Source organism: Bidens hawaiensis, unplaced genomic scaffold (assembly GCF_021521415.1).
Source record: "Bidens hawaiensis isolate Kalapana, Puna unplaced genomic scaffold, B.hawaiensis_p1.1 tig00000512_1, whole genome shotgun sequence".
NCBI classification, from domain to species: Eukaryota; Viridiplantae; Streptophyta; class Magnoliopsida; order Asterales; family Asteraceae; genus Bidens; species Bidens hawaiensis.
The window spans coordinates 4,293,529-4,306,950 of NW_027491033.1; the positions used below are offsets into that span (position 1 = coordinate 4,293,529).

At 34.4% G+C, this 13,422-nt stretch overlaps 2 protein-coding genes across 3 annotated transcripts; one reads left to right on the forward strand and one right to left on the reverse strand.

Annotated features, from left to right (window-relative positions):
• Nucleotides 1-1,121: 1,121 nt before the first annotated feature.
• On the forward strand, nt 1,122-4,318 carry LOC143634451 (protein NLP4-like). Of its 2 annotated transcripts, XM_077102536.1 has the most exons (5): nt 1,122-1,243; nt 1,436-2,329; nt 2,473-2,520; nt 2,594-3,443; nt 3,549-4,318. In XM_077102536.1, exons 2-5 carry the CDS (start codon nt 1,679-1,681, stop codon nt 4,238-4,240), a joined length of 2,241 nt encoding a protein of 746 aa, XP_076958651.1. In that variant the 5' UTR covers nt 1,122-1,243; nt 1,436-1,678; the 3' UTR covers nt 4,241-4,318. The 2 variants fall into 2 exon arrangements, with proteins under 2 accessions (XP_076958651.1, XP_076958654.1); XM_077102539.1 differs by lacking the exon at nt 1,122-1,243 and having other exon boundaries at nt 1,332-2,329.
• Nucleotides 4,319-5,850: 1,532 nt separating this feature from the next.
• LOC143634463 (DEAD-box ATP-dependent RNA helicase 53, mitochondrial-like) lies at nt 5,851-10,101 on the reverse strand. The gene is made up of 7 exons (XM_077102545.1): nt 9,634-10,101; nt 9,363-9,490; nt 8,127-8,538; nt 7,936-8,034; nt 7,636-7,860; nt 7,395-7,556; nt 5,851-6,416 (listed from the first exon to the last, which is right to left on the reverse strand). Exons 1-7 carry the CDS (start codon nt 9,994-9,996, stop codon nt 6,114-6,116), a joined length of 1,692 nt encoding a protein of 563 aa, XP_076958660.1. The 5' UTR covers nt 9,997-10,101; the 3' UTR covers nt 5,851-6,113.
• Between the last annotated feature and the right edge of the window lie 3,321 nt (nt 10,102-13,422).

Genomic DNA, 13,422 nt, shown 5'->3' on the forward strand with positions numbered 1-13,422 from the left:
TTGGTAGAGTATCAACAGAAGTCGGGGAACTTCAATTGTTTTAACTGTTGTAAAATCCACCTGAGATTTCACCCTAAGTGGGCCCCGTTATGGGCGCCTGCACCGAAAGTTTTAGGCCTAACAAATGGTCTAAAACATCGTCTTCGGTTGATCCAGAAGCGCCAAGTTCCGATGCTCGAAACCTCAACTTAAGCGATAATGAGAACGGGAATCCCTATGCGGATATTGCCGAGTTCCCTCGACCGAGGGTAGAAGAAGCAAGGGAATGAGGAAAGAGGGCGCGTCGTTATCAATGGGTTCGAATGCCGAAATGAAAAGTCATTTCAAAGAAATGAACATTCGACTCAAAGGTATACAAGAACTTGGAGCTCAACGTCTTCAAGTAAATTTGGACGCCGTCGAAGTACTTAAAAGGAAGGAATTGGACCACGACATCGAGGTTTTAACAAACGAGTTATCCGAAGACGACCCGAGAGTCCAATCATTAAAAGCAATTCGGCAAAATAAATTTTTGAAAAATACAACATTAAATCTAATTATTATTTATTGTTGTATTTTTTTAATTTAATGTCTTTTTTTTATTTTAATGTAGTTTTTATTTATGAGTATAATGTATTTTTTTTTTATTTTAATGTAGTTTTTTTTAATTTTATATTTAAATATGTAATGAATTATTATTTAGAAAAAACAAAAAAAATGTAAAAGTGACTGAGCGCCACGTAATGCATAATGCCATATGAATGGGGCATTATGACTACACTTTTTTTTTACATAAACTATAACTCTGACTTGACATCGCATGATACATAATGTCTAATGATAACTCTTATAACTACACATGGTAAACTGTTTATTCAAACCAATACAATAGTGCTTATCTACAAATAATTTAACTACAATGACCCCGATTATAAATGCACATGTCGAATTCTAGATGCTTCATACACTTACACACGAACCCACCTAGTTTAACTTAATTTGATATTTTATTTATAAAAAATAAAGTAAAAAAAAAGTTGAAAAAAAAATATTATTATTATTTGGCATTATTAATTAATTAATATTATTATACATTGCAACGTCATGTTGTGGTCCTGATTTTGATTCGTACTTCCCTCTATAAAATGCAGTAGAAGCGGAAACTTGTGTATGTCTAAACATCACTGGATAATAGATTTCCAATCAATTCCTGAAATTGATATTCAATTTCCTCTCCATCAGGTCATCCTCCACTCAATCTCAAGTAAGTTTACCCTCTTGCTTCCATCTGCATGCTCAATTTCATATTTTAATTGCATGAACGTCTTTGCGGCATTACGTCGAACACCTGGTGGGCAATCTCTTTTTTGCTGTGTTTTTAACTTCCCATGTTGAAATAGCTTTTGAATATTCGTGGGTTCTTGAAATCTTGCTGAGTTGGCTTGTAAATCTGCAGTTTTTCGGACAAATTAACGATGTTTGTGAGACACGGGCATATCTGGTTTTTGAAGAAAGACGATAAGAACTCGTGGAAGTTGCTCTTTTTGTTTTACATATACGTTAACCTCCTCCGTTCCGGTTCCTGAGTTCCTTTTCGTTATCACCCGAATCACAGTTTTTTTTAATTATTGTATAATTTTAATTTGAAGAACAAAAAAGGATAATAATAGTGATAGTAATAATCATAATAATATAATTTATGGATAATCAGACCACTATATTTGGATCCATGGAAGAAACCAATCTAGAATATGTTGTTATTGATGACCATTCACCGGACGGTGGCTGGTTGGAGGACTTTTCAACATCTTATATGACATGTTTTGATCCAAACATATCTCCGGAAGAAACTGATATGAAATCTCTTGATGATTGTCATGAATACTTTGACGATCGGTTGATTCAAGCGGTTGAATATCTGAACGAAAGATGCATGATTGAGACAGATCTTCTTGTTCAATTATGGCTGCCTGTAACTCAACAAGGCAAACGCGTGCTGACATCCGAGGACCAACCGTTCATAATCAGCTCGGATAGTGCAGATCTCTCGAGTTTTAGAGAGGTTTCCAAGAGTTGTAAATTTGCTGCGGAGTATGATTCAACCGAGATGATTGGTTTACCAGCCGTTGTTTATTTAAAGAAGTTTCCCACTTGCACTCCGGATCTTCAACTCGTTGCAGAAAGTGATCCACGCGCGATCTATGCTCAAAAGTTCAATCCTTACAGGTGTCTCAATATCCCTGTGTTCGATCTAGACGGTCAAACGTGCCTTGGTGTCATTGAAGTTGTGACAACTTCCCAGAAAGTCAACTTCCGTGGTGAACTTGAAAACATCTCTAAAGCTCTTGAGGTCCCTTTTTAACTTTACTTTTATCACTCATCATATCATGTTAATGAGATCCACAATCAATTCTTGGTGTAAAGTTTCATTTTCACTGATTTGGGATTTGGAAATTCTTCTTTCTTAGTTAAAGAGTCGATATTTGCTTGCAGGCCGTTGATTTAAAGGGTTCAGAGTTCTTGATTCATCCAAAGCTAAAGGTAGAGATCGCGTATTAACAAACTCATTGACCAGTCAACTCTGTTACTCATCAAATTTATGTTTCTTTATCAGGATTTCAATGAGCCATACGAGACAGCACTTGCAGAGATACGAGATGTTTTGAGATCCATATGCAACACACTCAATCTACCATTGGCTCAAACATGGGGTACATGTGAAAGCAGATCCATCGCCATCATTGAATCTGCTTCATATGTGTTTGATCCCCAAGTTTTGGGCTTTTTTGAAGCATGCTCGGCATTGCAGCTTGTATCAGGAGTAGGTATTGCTGGTAAAGCGTTGGGTACAAACCAACCTTGCTTTACTGACTTTAATGATTTTTGTAGGGCTGATTATCCTGCAGCTCATGAAGCTGAGATGCTTGGACTCCAAAGTGCTGTTGCAATACGCGTTCATAGCACGTATACAGGCCCGTTAGATTTCGTCTTGGAGTTCTTCTTACCTCGCGACTGCAAAAGCCATGAAGAACAAGAACAAACGAGAAGCTCGATACTTTCTACGTTAAAAAATCTTTCTTGGAGCTTGCACGAGATCCAAGATGAAGAATTAACGGATCAAGCTTCGTTTTCGGGTAAAGAACCAAAAACCCATGATGAATCTTGGATTTCTGATATGTTGGAAGCCCAACGCAGGGGCGAAAACGTCATTTTGTCAATGGGGTGTCATAAGGAAGAACCAATAGATGAATATAATGTCATAAACCAATTCTGTCATGGTTTCACATTCTCTGATCCCGAAAATCAAACTTATCTTGGATGGGGATCAAAGACAAACGGTCAACCATTGACCACCAAACGGTCAACCGAAAAGGGTCGGTCCAAAACGGAGAGAAACATCACTTTGCAAGTTCTCCAGAAGTATTTCCCCGGGAGTCTCAAAGATGCTGCCAAGAGTATCGGCGGTTAGACACTAGACACTTAACTTCTTTTATAGTTTAATCCACTTTTTGACAATTACCGTCAAGATTTCTTGAAAATAACCATGGTTCTGTAATATTTGTCCTCAGTGTGCCCGACAACCTTGAAACGGATATGCAGGCAGCATGGAATAATGAGGTGGCCTTCTAGAAAGATCAAGAAAGTAAGCCATTCGTTAAAGAAACTTCAACTCGTTATTGACTCGGTGCAAGGTGCTGATGGCGTGATTAAACTCGGGTCATTCTATACAAACTTCCCAGAATTAACCTCCCCTGTACCACCCAAACCAAAAGTCAACGACCCGGTCAACCTCTTGAAAAGTCAAGCAACACCAACCAATTCTTCATCTTCTGGCCGCCGCGGTTCCAGCTGTTTTACAGGGACAGAAAAGTTGGTTCATGAAGAAACCAAGTTACTAGCAGCATCTAATAATAATAATAATAAACCAAAGAACATGTTACAAGATGAAGGTGTGTTTAGAGTCAAAGCTAGTTACGGTCATGAGAAAATTCGGTTTAAAATGTTGAAAAACTGGGGATTTGGGGATCTGCTGCAGGAGATCGCGAGGCGTTTCAGTGTATATGATATGAATAGTACCATAGAATACATGGATGATGATTCTGAATGGGTACTGTTGGCATGCGATGCTGATCTTGAGGAATGTATGGATCTGCATACATCAAGCAAGAACCAGACGATCAAACTCTTGATTCATCAGCCGTCGGCCCACCAATCATTTGTGCCAATGATCCAGTCAAATGACGACATTCGCATGTGGTAGTTTTGTCATATGTTGGTGCCCCACATGGGCGGTATTATGTTCCATTTGGGATTTTCCCGTTTTAATATGTTAGGTATTGTGTTGAGACTTGAGAGTTCAGAAGCTGCTCTGTGTAGTTGTAGAGTGTGAATCGTTTTGTATGATGCTCGAACTCTTTTGAGAAATGAAAATTGTAACGGGTGAAGATGGTTTAACACTCGATTAATCTTGAATTTCTAAATAAAAACAAAACTGTTGAGGTACATGATCCCTTTATGTTGAGCTAAACATAACTACCTAACTGAATTGGTTAGGTTGTGAACTGGTCAGGTTGACCTGCTAACATTGACTTTAGCATAACATATTAGCTGCTTTTTACATATGAGTAAATAACTATCTTAGCACTCGTCCGCAAGTGGAACGGCGAGATCGATGTGTAGCTTGAACCGAAGTTAGAGAAAACGAGTAGAGGTCAACTCCTTTGTAAACGAGTAGAGGTTCCTAAGGACATGTTTGACTTCCTACTAGTGTCGAAAGCATGTTTTTGAATCTACTAAGAAACCTTCCTTAGAACAAAACAATCTTTGGCCACGTCAAAACCAAACACTATAAACTCCCAGCATGCTGATTAAGTAATGGATCATCCAAAGGTACTCCATAATATAGCTCAATTCGCAACAACTTAATCATTGTGCTTCGATATCTCTAACAGATAATGTTGCAGATATAAGTGTAGACTATCATGAGAGTAAGTGGCATATATCCCAAGAAAATGACTCGAATCATTTAAGGCAAACTGAGAATGTAATCACTGAACCGCCTCCACGCAGAGCCTGGGAGATGAGAGTTCTCAGTTATAATGATGTCATAAACATATACAGGAAGATAGTATGTAGTCGAAGCTCCAAAACAAAGAAAGAGAGAGTAGTATCAGATACAATGAGCAAAGCCAAGAGTGATGAAGGTTAAAAATAGTTAGATAAACCTAACTTCAGTGTGTTTACCATAATATGAGGTTCTGCAATATACACGGTCTGAATTAAGACACCAAAAGGGAAGATGTTGTCGCATCTAACTCTCTAATAATCCAGCCACTAGAAGTAGAAAAGACACATGGATCGAAAAGCGGAAAGTTTTTAAAGGGAGGAAATGACAGTAGGTAAATGAGAATAACTCGAAAACAATATCAAACGACGGGATAGAAATATATTGTCCCATGAAATGTGATATGACAGAAAGTGTATGCACGAAGCGGGCCAAGAATCAGAACATATATCATCGACAGCTCAGAGCATATCCAAGAAAAATAAGGTACGGGTTTGAAAGCTTGCTTATCATCACTGCATGTTCCTAAGAAAAGCATAGCAATGAACCCATTTGAGACGTGTAACAAACAAAACAAGTTTTTTGCCACACTACGTCACTACTCACTAGTGTTACATTTCTTCACATGACAAAACAAAACAAGCTTTTTCAGTGAAAACAATCTCATTAGAGTTCACCATATTGAGTGGAATTTTACTTGATACATCTATTGGCGAGCACAAAACCGTCTTAACCATTTGATACCTGAAATTATAGCCATATTCCACTCAACCAAAAAAAAAGAATTCTTAAATCATGTTTAGATTATTGTTCCATAATAAATTTACAGGCAGATTACTTTCATCATCTTCACTAAAATGTCAGATCCACCATGTTTTTACTAGATATAAACGACATCAAAATAACCAAAAATCAACTCATACGACCCTCTATTATTCCATAGAGGATAAATAATAATAATAACGTAAACACAAACCAAATTCTCTCATCAACTACTCGCCTACAACCAGATTAAAAATCGGTATCATATGTAAACAACCCCCCCCCCCCCCCCAGAACAACCTGAACCTCAACGCTGACTGCCAAACCCACCTGAACGATCTGAACCAAATCCACCAAACCCACTTGAACGATCCGAACCAAATCCACTTGAACGGCTAGAGCGACTCGAATCATCACCAAAGCCACTAGAACGCCCAAAGTTGGAACCTCTGAACCCACCACCATCTGATCTGCCATAACTAGGTCTACCAAAACCACCACGAGACGGTGAACCAAAACCACCTCGAGATGATGAACCAAATCGATCTCCAAAACCAGGCCCACCACCCAGTTCAATTCTGGATCCAGCATCCACAGCAATTGAAGGAAGCTTTAATTAATCAGAAAAAAAATCAGCACCCAGTAAACCCAATACTTTAAATAATTCAATCAACAAAAAAAGTACAATACAATTTATCCAAACATATGTCTATAATCAAACAAAACACTTAAGCGGCCAATTTGTGAACCATTAGGTGGAAAATTCGTTTCTTAATAAACAAGTATGCATGATTGAGATGGATATTCCTAAAGCAATACGAAATGGAACAGATTTTGGGTTGGCAAGCACGACTCGCTTATTAAACAAGTCAATCTAAACACCACAAGAAAAGTTAATATTTAGATTTTAGAGTTTAGAAGTTTAAAATTAAGTTAAGTGTTTTGATTAAAATCTATTTTTTATAAACCCTTAAACGGGTTTAAACTTTAAACCCGTTTAAGGGTTTATAAAAAATAGATTTTAAACAGGTCAACCTGGTTGACACATCCTGTTTATTAAACAGGTCAACCTGAACATGCACGGTATAATAAGTTTGACCTTTAAACTTTAAAGGTCAAACTTATTATACCGTGCATGTTCAGGTTGACCTGTTTAATAAACAGGATGTGTCAACTAACCGAGTACCTGTCTAATTTTCATGTCTTGTTCAGATTGTATCATGATCCACCCCTAAACGCATGCCACGCTCGTTCATTTAGGTTTGTTCCTTTAGGTTCATTTTAGGTTTGTTTATATAATTCAATCAACTTATTTAGCCATTAAATGTTATTTAGACTCTAAATTAGCTATCTTTGTTTACTTTTGAAATGGTGGATGCAATGATGATGGTAATTAAACTTTATGTTTTGAGACATTCACATAGACTTTTTATTGGTATTCATTTATGTTCGCTTGTGTTTGTTTATGGTTTTCATTTAACGAACAAACATAAACAAACACGAACAAAATATACGCCCACATAATCATCCGATTAGTTTACATGCCTATCGATAGATAAAAACAACTGTAAATTGTAAAAACAGTTACCTCAGTAAACTTGCATCCTACTTCACGCTCGTATCCTTTAACATCCCTCCACTGCTGAGACGAATACATTAAAATCGCCCTTCCTTTCTTGCCAGCACGACCCGTACGCCCCGATCGATGAACAAATATTTCAGACGAGTTAGGTAGCTCATAATGTATCACCTAGCCAACATCAAAATCAAGCTTACAATAAGAAAATGAAAACTTTAAACAAAACTAAAACAATCAAAAAAATTCACACCAGATCAACATTAGGAACATCAAGACCACGAGCCGCTACATCAGTAGCTATCAATACATTAATCCGACCATCTCTAAATCCCAAAAGCGTTCTCTCCCTTTGATGCTGAGAAATATCTCCATGCAAAGCTTCACATCCAAAACTTTTTTGCAACGCATACGCTAAACGATCCGCATCACGTTTTGTTTGAGTAAAAATTATAGATTTCCCACCATTCGCATGCTCCTGAAAAACACAAATATTATTTCACACCAACATTAAGAAAATCAAAACTTTCAAGCAGACAATGTCGACCCATACAGTTATCAACGATCCAAGAATTGATGCTCTCTCGCGCGTTTCAGATGCAATAGAATATAGTGTAATTCCATCAGCCAACTTTTGGTCTGAATCACCAACCTGAAATCAATACTTTGCATTAACCGAATGTATATAATAATATTAAGTAGTTAAATATCATTATAAAACAAGTTTGTGCAAAACCGACTTACAAGATCAATAGTTAGAGGTGCCTTTAAAAACTTTTGAGTAAGTTTCACAATCCAACTTGGCATGGTAGCTGAAAACATCAGGGTTTGACGTTGTTTTGGCAAATATTGCAATATGGTTTCAACAGCTTCAGCAAAACCGACATTGAGCATCTGATCTGCTTCATCAAGAACTGCAAACTGAACTTCTGATAGATTCAAAGCGCCTCGTTTAAGCAGGTCAATAACACGCCCCGGAGTACCAACTATAATATCCACACCGCGGTCAAGAGCACTCATCTGGCGTTGAATTGGTGAACCACCATACACACACAGAGTATCCAAATTTGGTGCTGCCTCATAGAATTCCTTTTCCACTTGGCGAGCAAGCTCTCGAGTAGGAGCCATAACAATAGCTAACGGGTTTCTCCCTCTTCTGTTAATATTTGACCAAATATGTGAGTACTTTGATAACCGGTTTTAAAAAAATTCAAAATATAAGGGGTGCCAATTGCGTCGGGATGACGAGCTGAAGGGCTGAATTGTGGAACCCGAACACGGCCCGTATTTTTAACAATGTCAAAAATTTTAAAGTTTTGAACCCTGACTAGGAAATACATGAATTCAAGTCAACCCAAAAAAGACCATTTAACTTGAATCTAAACTTTTCATCCAAACCCAAGATTAATTTTTTTGGTTTTTCATATTAACAAACACGAATTTGGTACAAGAATATTATCTCCATAATTTAAAAAAGGTAATATTCTCGCTTTAAATTAATTAATTTTTTAACAAGGTTTTTACTTTCATTTTAACCAAAAACAGTGTCCTAAAAGTTTGAAAAAAAAAACTTCGATGACATACATAAATTCAAGTCAACCCGAAAACGACTCATTTAACTTGAATCTGAACTTTTCATCCAAACCTAAGATTAATTTACTTCGTTTTTCATATTAACAAAAACAATTTAACTACAGGAATACTACCTCCACAATTCAAAAAACATAAGTTTATCGCTTTAAATTAATTGATTTTTTAACAAGGTTTTAAATTTCATTTTAACCAAAAAATGTGTCCAAAAAGTTTGGGAAAAAAAAACTTCAAACCAAAAATTATTCAAGTCTAATAGAGAAACAACTTTTTTTTAAAAAGATAACACGTAAACAGCTCAACTTGAACACAACCCGTTATTTAAACGGGCTGTTCGTGCTGTATGACAAACTACCCGCCCCTACTAAACACAATAAAACAAGCATTTACCCATTCTTCTCATTGTATTGAACTATCTTATCCATAATAGGAATGCCAAAAGCAAGTGTCTTCCCAGTTCCCGTCCTCGCTCGTCCAATCATGTCCCGCCCCTGCATTGCCGGTTCCAGCACCGCTCTCTGCGCAACACGAAACAATCTTGTAAATCATTCATTCACCAAAATCAAACACCTTTATCACTTAATTCACCAAATCAAACACACCCATTCATAAAATACATACTTTATAATCAATTCAACAAACCCAAATCAAATTAAGTTACCTGAATAGGAAATAGCTTAGTAATACCCTTTTTCGATAACGCGGTAACAATCTCTTGAGAAATCCCAAGATTAGCGATCTCGAGATCATCGGTCACCGGTGTCGGGTCCTCGTAAGCAAGATTGGCGGCAACCGCGTACCCGGCGGCCTGAGTTGAAGCAACGGACGGTCGGATGTTGATCCATCGAGACCCATGAAGGGTTCTTGCAAAAGAAGCATTTGGGTTGAATGGTTGGGATGGGTTAGAAGAATAGTGGCTGTGGGTTGGTTTGGGTGATGGGATTAGAAGGTGTTTGAGTGAGGTTAAAGAGGCGAGATTGGTGAGTCTTTTGGAAGAAGATCTGAATAATATGAGAGTGTTCATGTTTGGAGGTTGAGAGGGTTTGGTGGTGGGAGTGTAAAACCCTAATTTGGGATCAAGGGTTTATGAAATGGGAACCCTTTAAACCTTTGGACATAAAATAAAATTATAATATAGAAAATTATTATTTTTTCTTTTCTTGTTTCTTACGGAATGTAAAATGAATTGAATAATAATAATTATGTTAATATTATTTTTCAGTTAGTAAAGATACATATTTGAATTTGAAACTTTCCAACTTGTTTGAGAGGTTTTGAGAACGTTTGGTAAAGATGTGTGTTTTGATATTTTCATGTGAAATAGAATGTTATTTTATGAGAATGATTCTGAATTAATATTTAAGAATCTAAGTAACAACCATGTCTTGTATATACTGTAGATTAATCTCAAAGTGTTGTCATCCGCTAATGAGACACTGGAATGGTTGCTACATATTTATCGTCAATATTGTGACACCTATATCGATGAACTGGATAGAGAGATACACATATGATACACATATGTGGTCTATTTAAACTCAATATCAGCGTGAGCATAAGCATGATTCTTGAAACTCCAACAAATGAGATTGGATCCAAGAAATAGATAAATATCCCATTGTAAATTGATAATTAGGTTATTGTCCCGTGGGCGCCACGGGTGGAAAAATATAAATCATGTAACGTCCACACGTTTCTAGCATCAACTGATATATAAATTATGTAAAAACATAACATTCAACTAAAATAACATCAATTTTACAATTATAAATTAGTAAATAGTTCATTATAAACCACATTTGTAGTTTTATTTGTAACTTTATCTTCCTTGTCTAACATAAGCATTTTAACACTGTCTCTACTCTTCACTCGTGATAAAGCCACATATAGTGACCATGTCTTGACACCGATTCTCGCAGGTATATGCCAACTCTTGCTAGTGATTGGCCTTGACTTTTATTAATGGTCATTGCAAAACAAACCGCAACAGGAAACTGTCTTCGTTTCAATATGAATGGCAGTTTCTTATCTGAAGGAGTTAGACTACTACGAGTTATATAAGTGCGAAACCCAATGTTAGTGCATGAAATAACCTTTACTTCGATAAAACGCATCCCCAAGTTAATTACTTATAATTTGGTTCCATTGCATAAACCGTTCTTCTGATCAATATTCCTTAGTAACATTAGTGGCACACCAACTTTTAGAACCAATCTATGATTAGGCATACCAGACATCTTTAAACCATTTAGAAAATTCGGTGAATGTAATGCTGGATCAAAACCAGGACCAACGCTATCAGACTTGTCTATACTATCAGAACTAAGATATTCAACTTCTTCTACGGGAAACAAAGACAAAAATTTGTCATTAATATCTTGGACAACCTCATTTAAAGGTGCAAGCATGACCCTTCTTGAAAATATGAAATATCATTAAAACTTTCCAATAATGTTGGATATACAAAATCAATCGGATCAGAAATATGATCGCATGAATCACCCATCAAAAGATCATCTGGTATATCTATAATTGCGTTGTTGTACTTATAAATAATGAAATGCAAATGTTGTATTTATAAATAAATGATAATTTTACATGAATTATAAGACATTATAACTTATTTGAATCAAATACAAAAACATACAAAGAGTAACAAAGATAAATGAAAAATTAAAATATTTTATAAGTTATATCATGAGTACAATAATAAGCAAACAAAGAAATTAGTCTCCAAACCAACAAAACAATTTTACAATTTTGATTCAACAAAATTCTCATCTCAATGTTGATTCAAAAGATGAACTTTATCTAAGACATTTGTTACACATCAATAACCGTAATGTTTATTATTGTAAGATATTACCCGTGTTTATTTACACATCAAATTAAATATTTGTTGCACATAAATGTTAAAAGATGAAAAATATCTAAGACATTTCTTTTTATAATTATATTTTAACTTTATGTTGCAAAACAAACTATTATGACAATCTAAAACCTAAATTAATATCTAAGACATGTCTTTCATAATACTATAATTAATTTATCTTCAAAAATAAAGTCTTAATCAATATTCGAGAACATATTCATTTTCATTCAAGTATAGTTGACATATACTTGATTTCAAATATATATTATTTAGGAATTAGGCAAAGCTTCTCATCATTTTTTTATAACTTCTTTATGGATAAATTATGTTAAATAATTATTGAATAATAATAATAATAATAATCTAATACTGTTTTAATAGATTGTGCTCTTTAGCTTTTATGCTTCTTTCATTATGTATCCGTTTAACCCGTTTTCTTTGTAGCTGTATTTTTTTACCCATTTAGTCAAATTGCATCTACTCGGGAGATTAAATTTTTCTCCATATTTCATACATGCTAATTTTGTGGTGATGAAAATAGAAATTTAATTTTGTTATAACTTAAACATAGAAATAATTAAAAAGTTGTTTTTTCATTATGGGAATAATATGAATAAACTAAAAAAAATTTCTATGTTCATTAATGGTTATTTACGGAGAAAAATATATAAATTAAGGAGAAAACATGTTTTATTTTTAGCAACCACTATTTGTTTGACAATTATGTTAAAATCATTTTATGCATTATTTTTAGGTTCTTAAAAATATAAGATTTAATGTAAATTAATGTTTGTCAACTTAAGAATTGATTTAAAGTCAAAACTTATATTAGGTCACAAAAGAATTATCATTTTATACAATAGAAATAGTGATTAAAATACCAATTAAAACATAAATTAGTAGATGATGTATATGAATATGGTTGATGACTATTAAAGAAACTTTATAATTAATTTTATTTAAACGAATATAAGTTGAAAGTTACAAATAATTTTTATTTCTAGTTAGGAATAAGGTATTGATATATTTTGATACCATAAAATAAAAGTGTAACAATTACTAAATAAATAATTAATTAATATGAATCGGTTTTTTAATTAGTTGTATTTAATATAACGATAATTTTGGTAATACGATTATTATTGATATAAAAACGAATATTGATTTTTTACTCTAACAATAATGGTTTTTTATTTTATAAAATATTGTAACAATAGAAAGTGAATTAATTTGATAATAATGATGGAATAATAAAATGCTTAAGGTACAAAAATTCAGTAAGTCAATTGATGCTATTTTTACGCATATGCATCTTGACATTTAGACATAATTATAAAATTGTCAAATAAAAAAATGTAAACTTTTCTAAGATTGGAAAGTATCAAAATCTTTTAAATGTTAATGACAATTGGTCAAATAATGTTTGTTGAGTTTGAGATACGACTACAAATAGATTATATTGCTAGAATTTGACAGATTATAATTGTAGTGGTTGTTAATAAGATTTAGAATGAAGAAAAAATACATGCTTTGTATATGAACAAAAACATATAATTATATAATTACTATAATCAATAA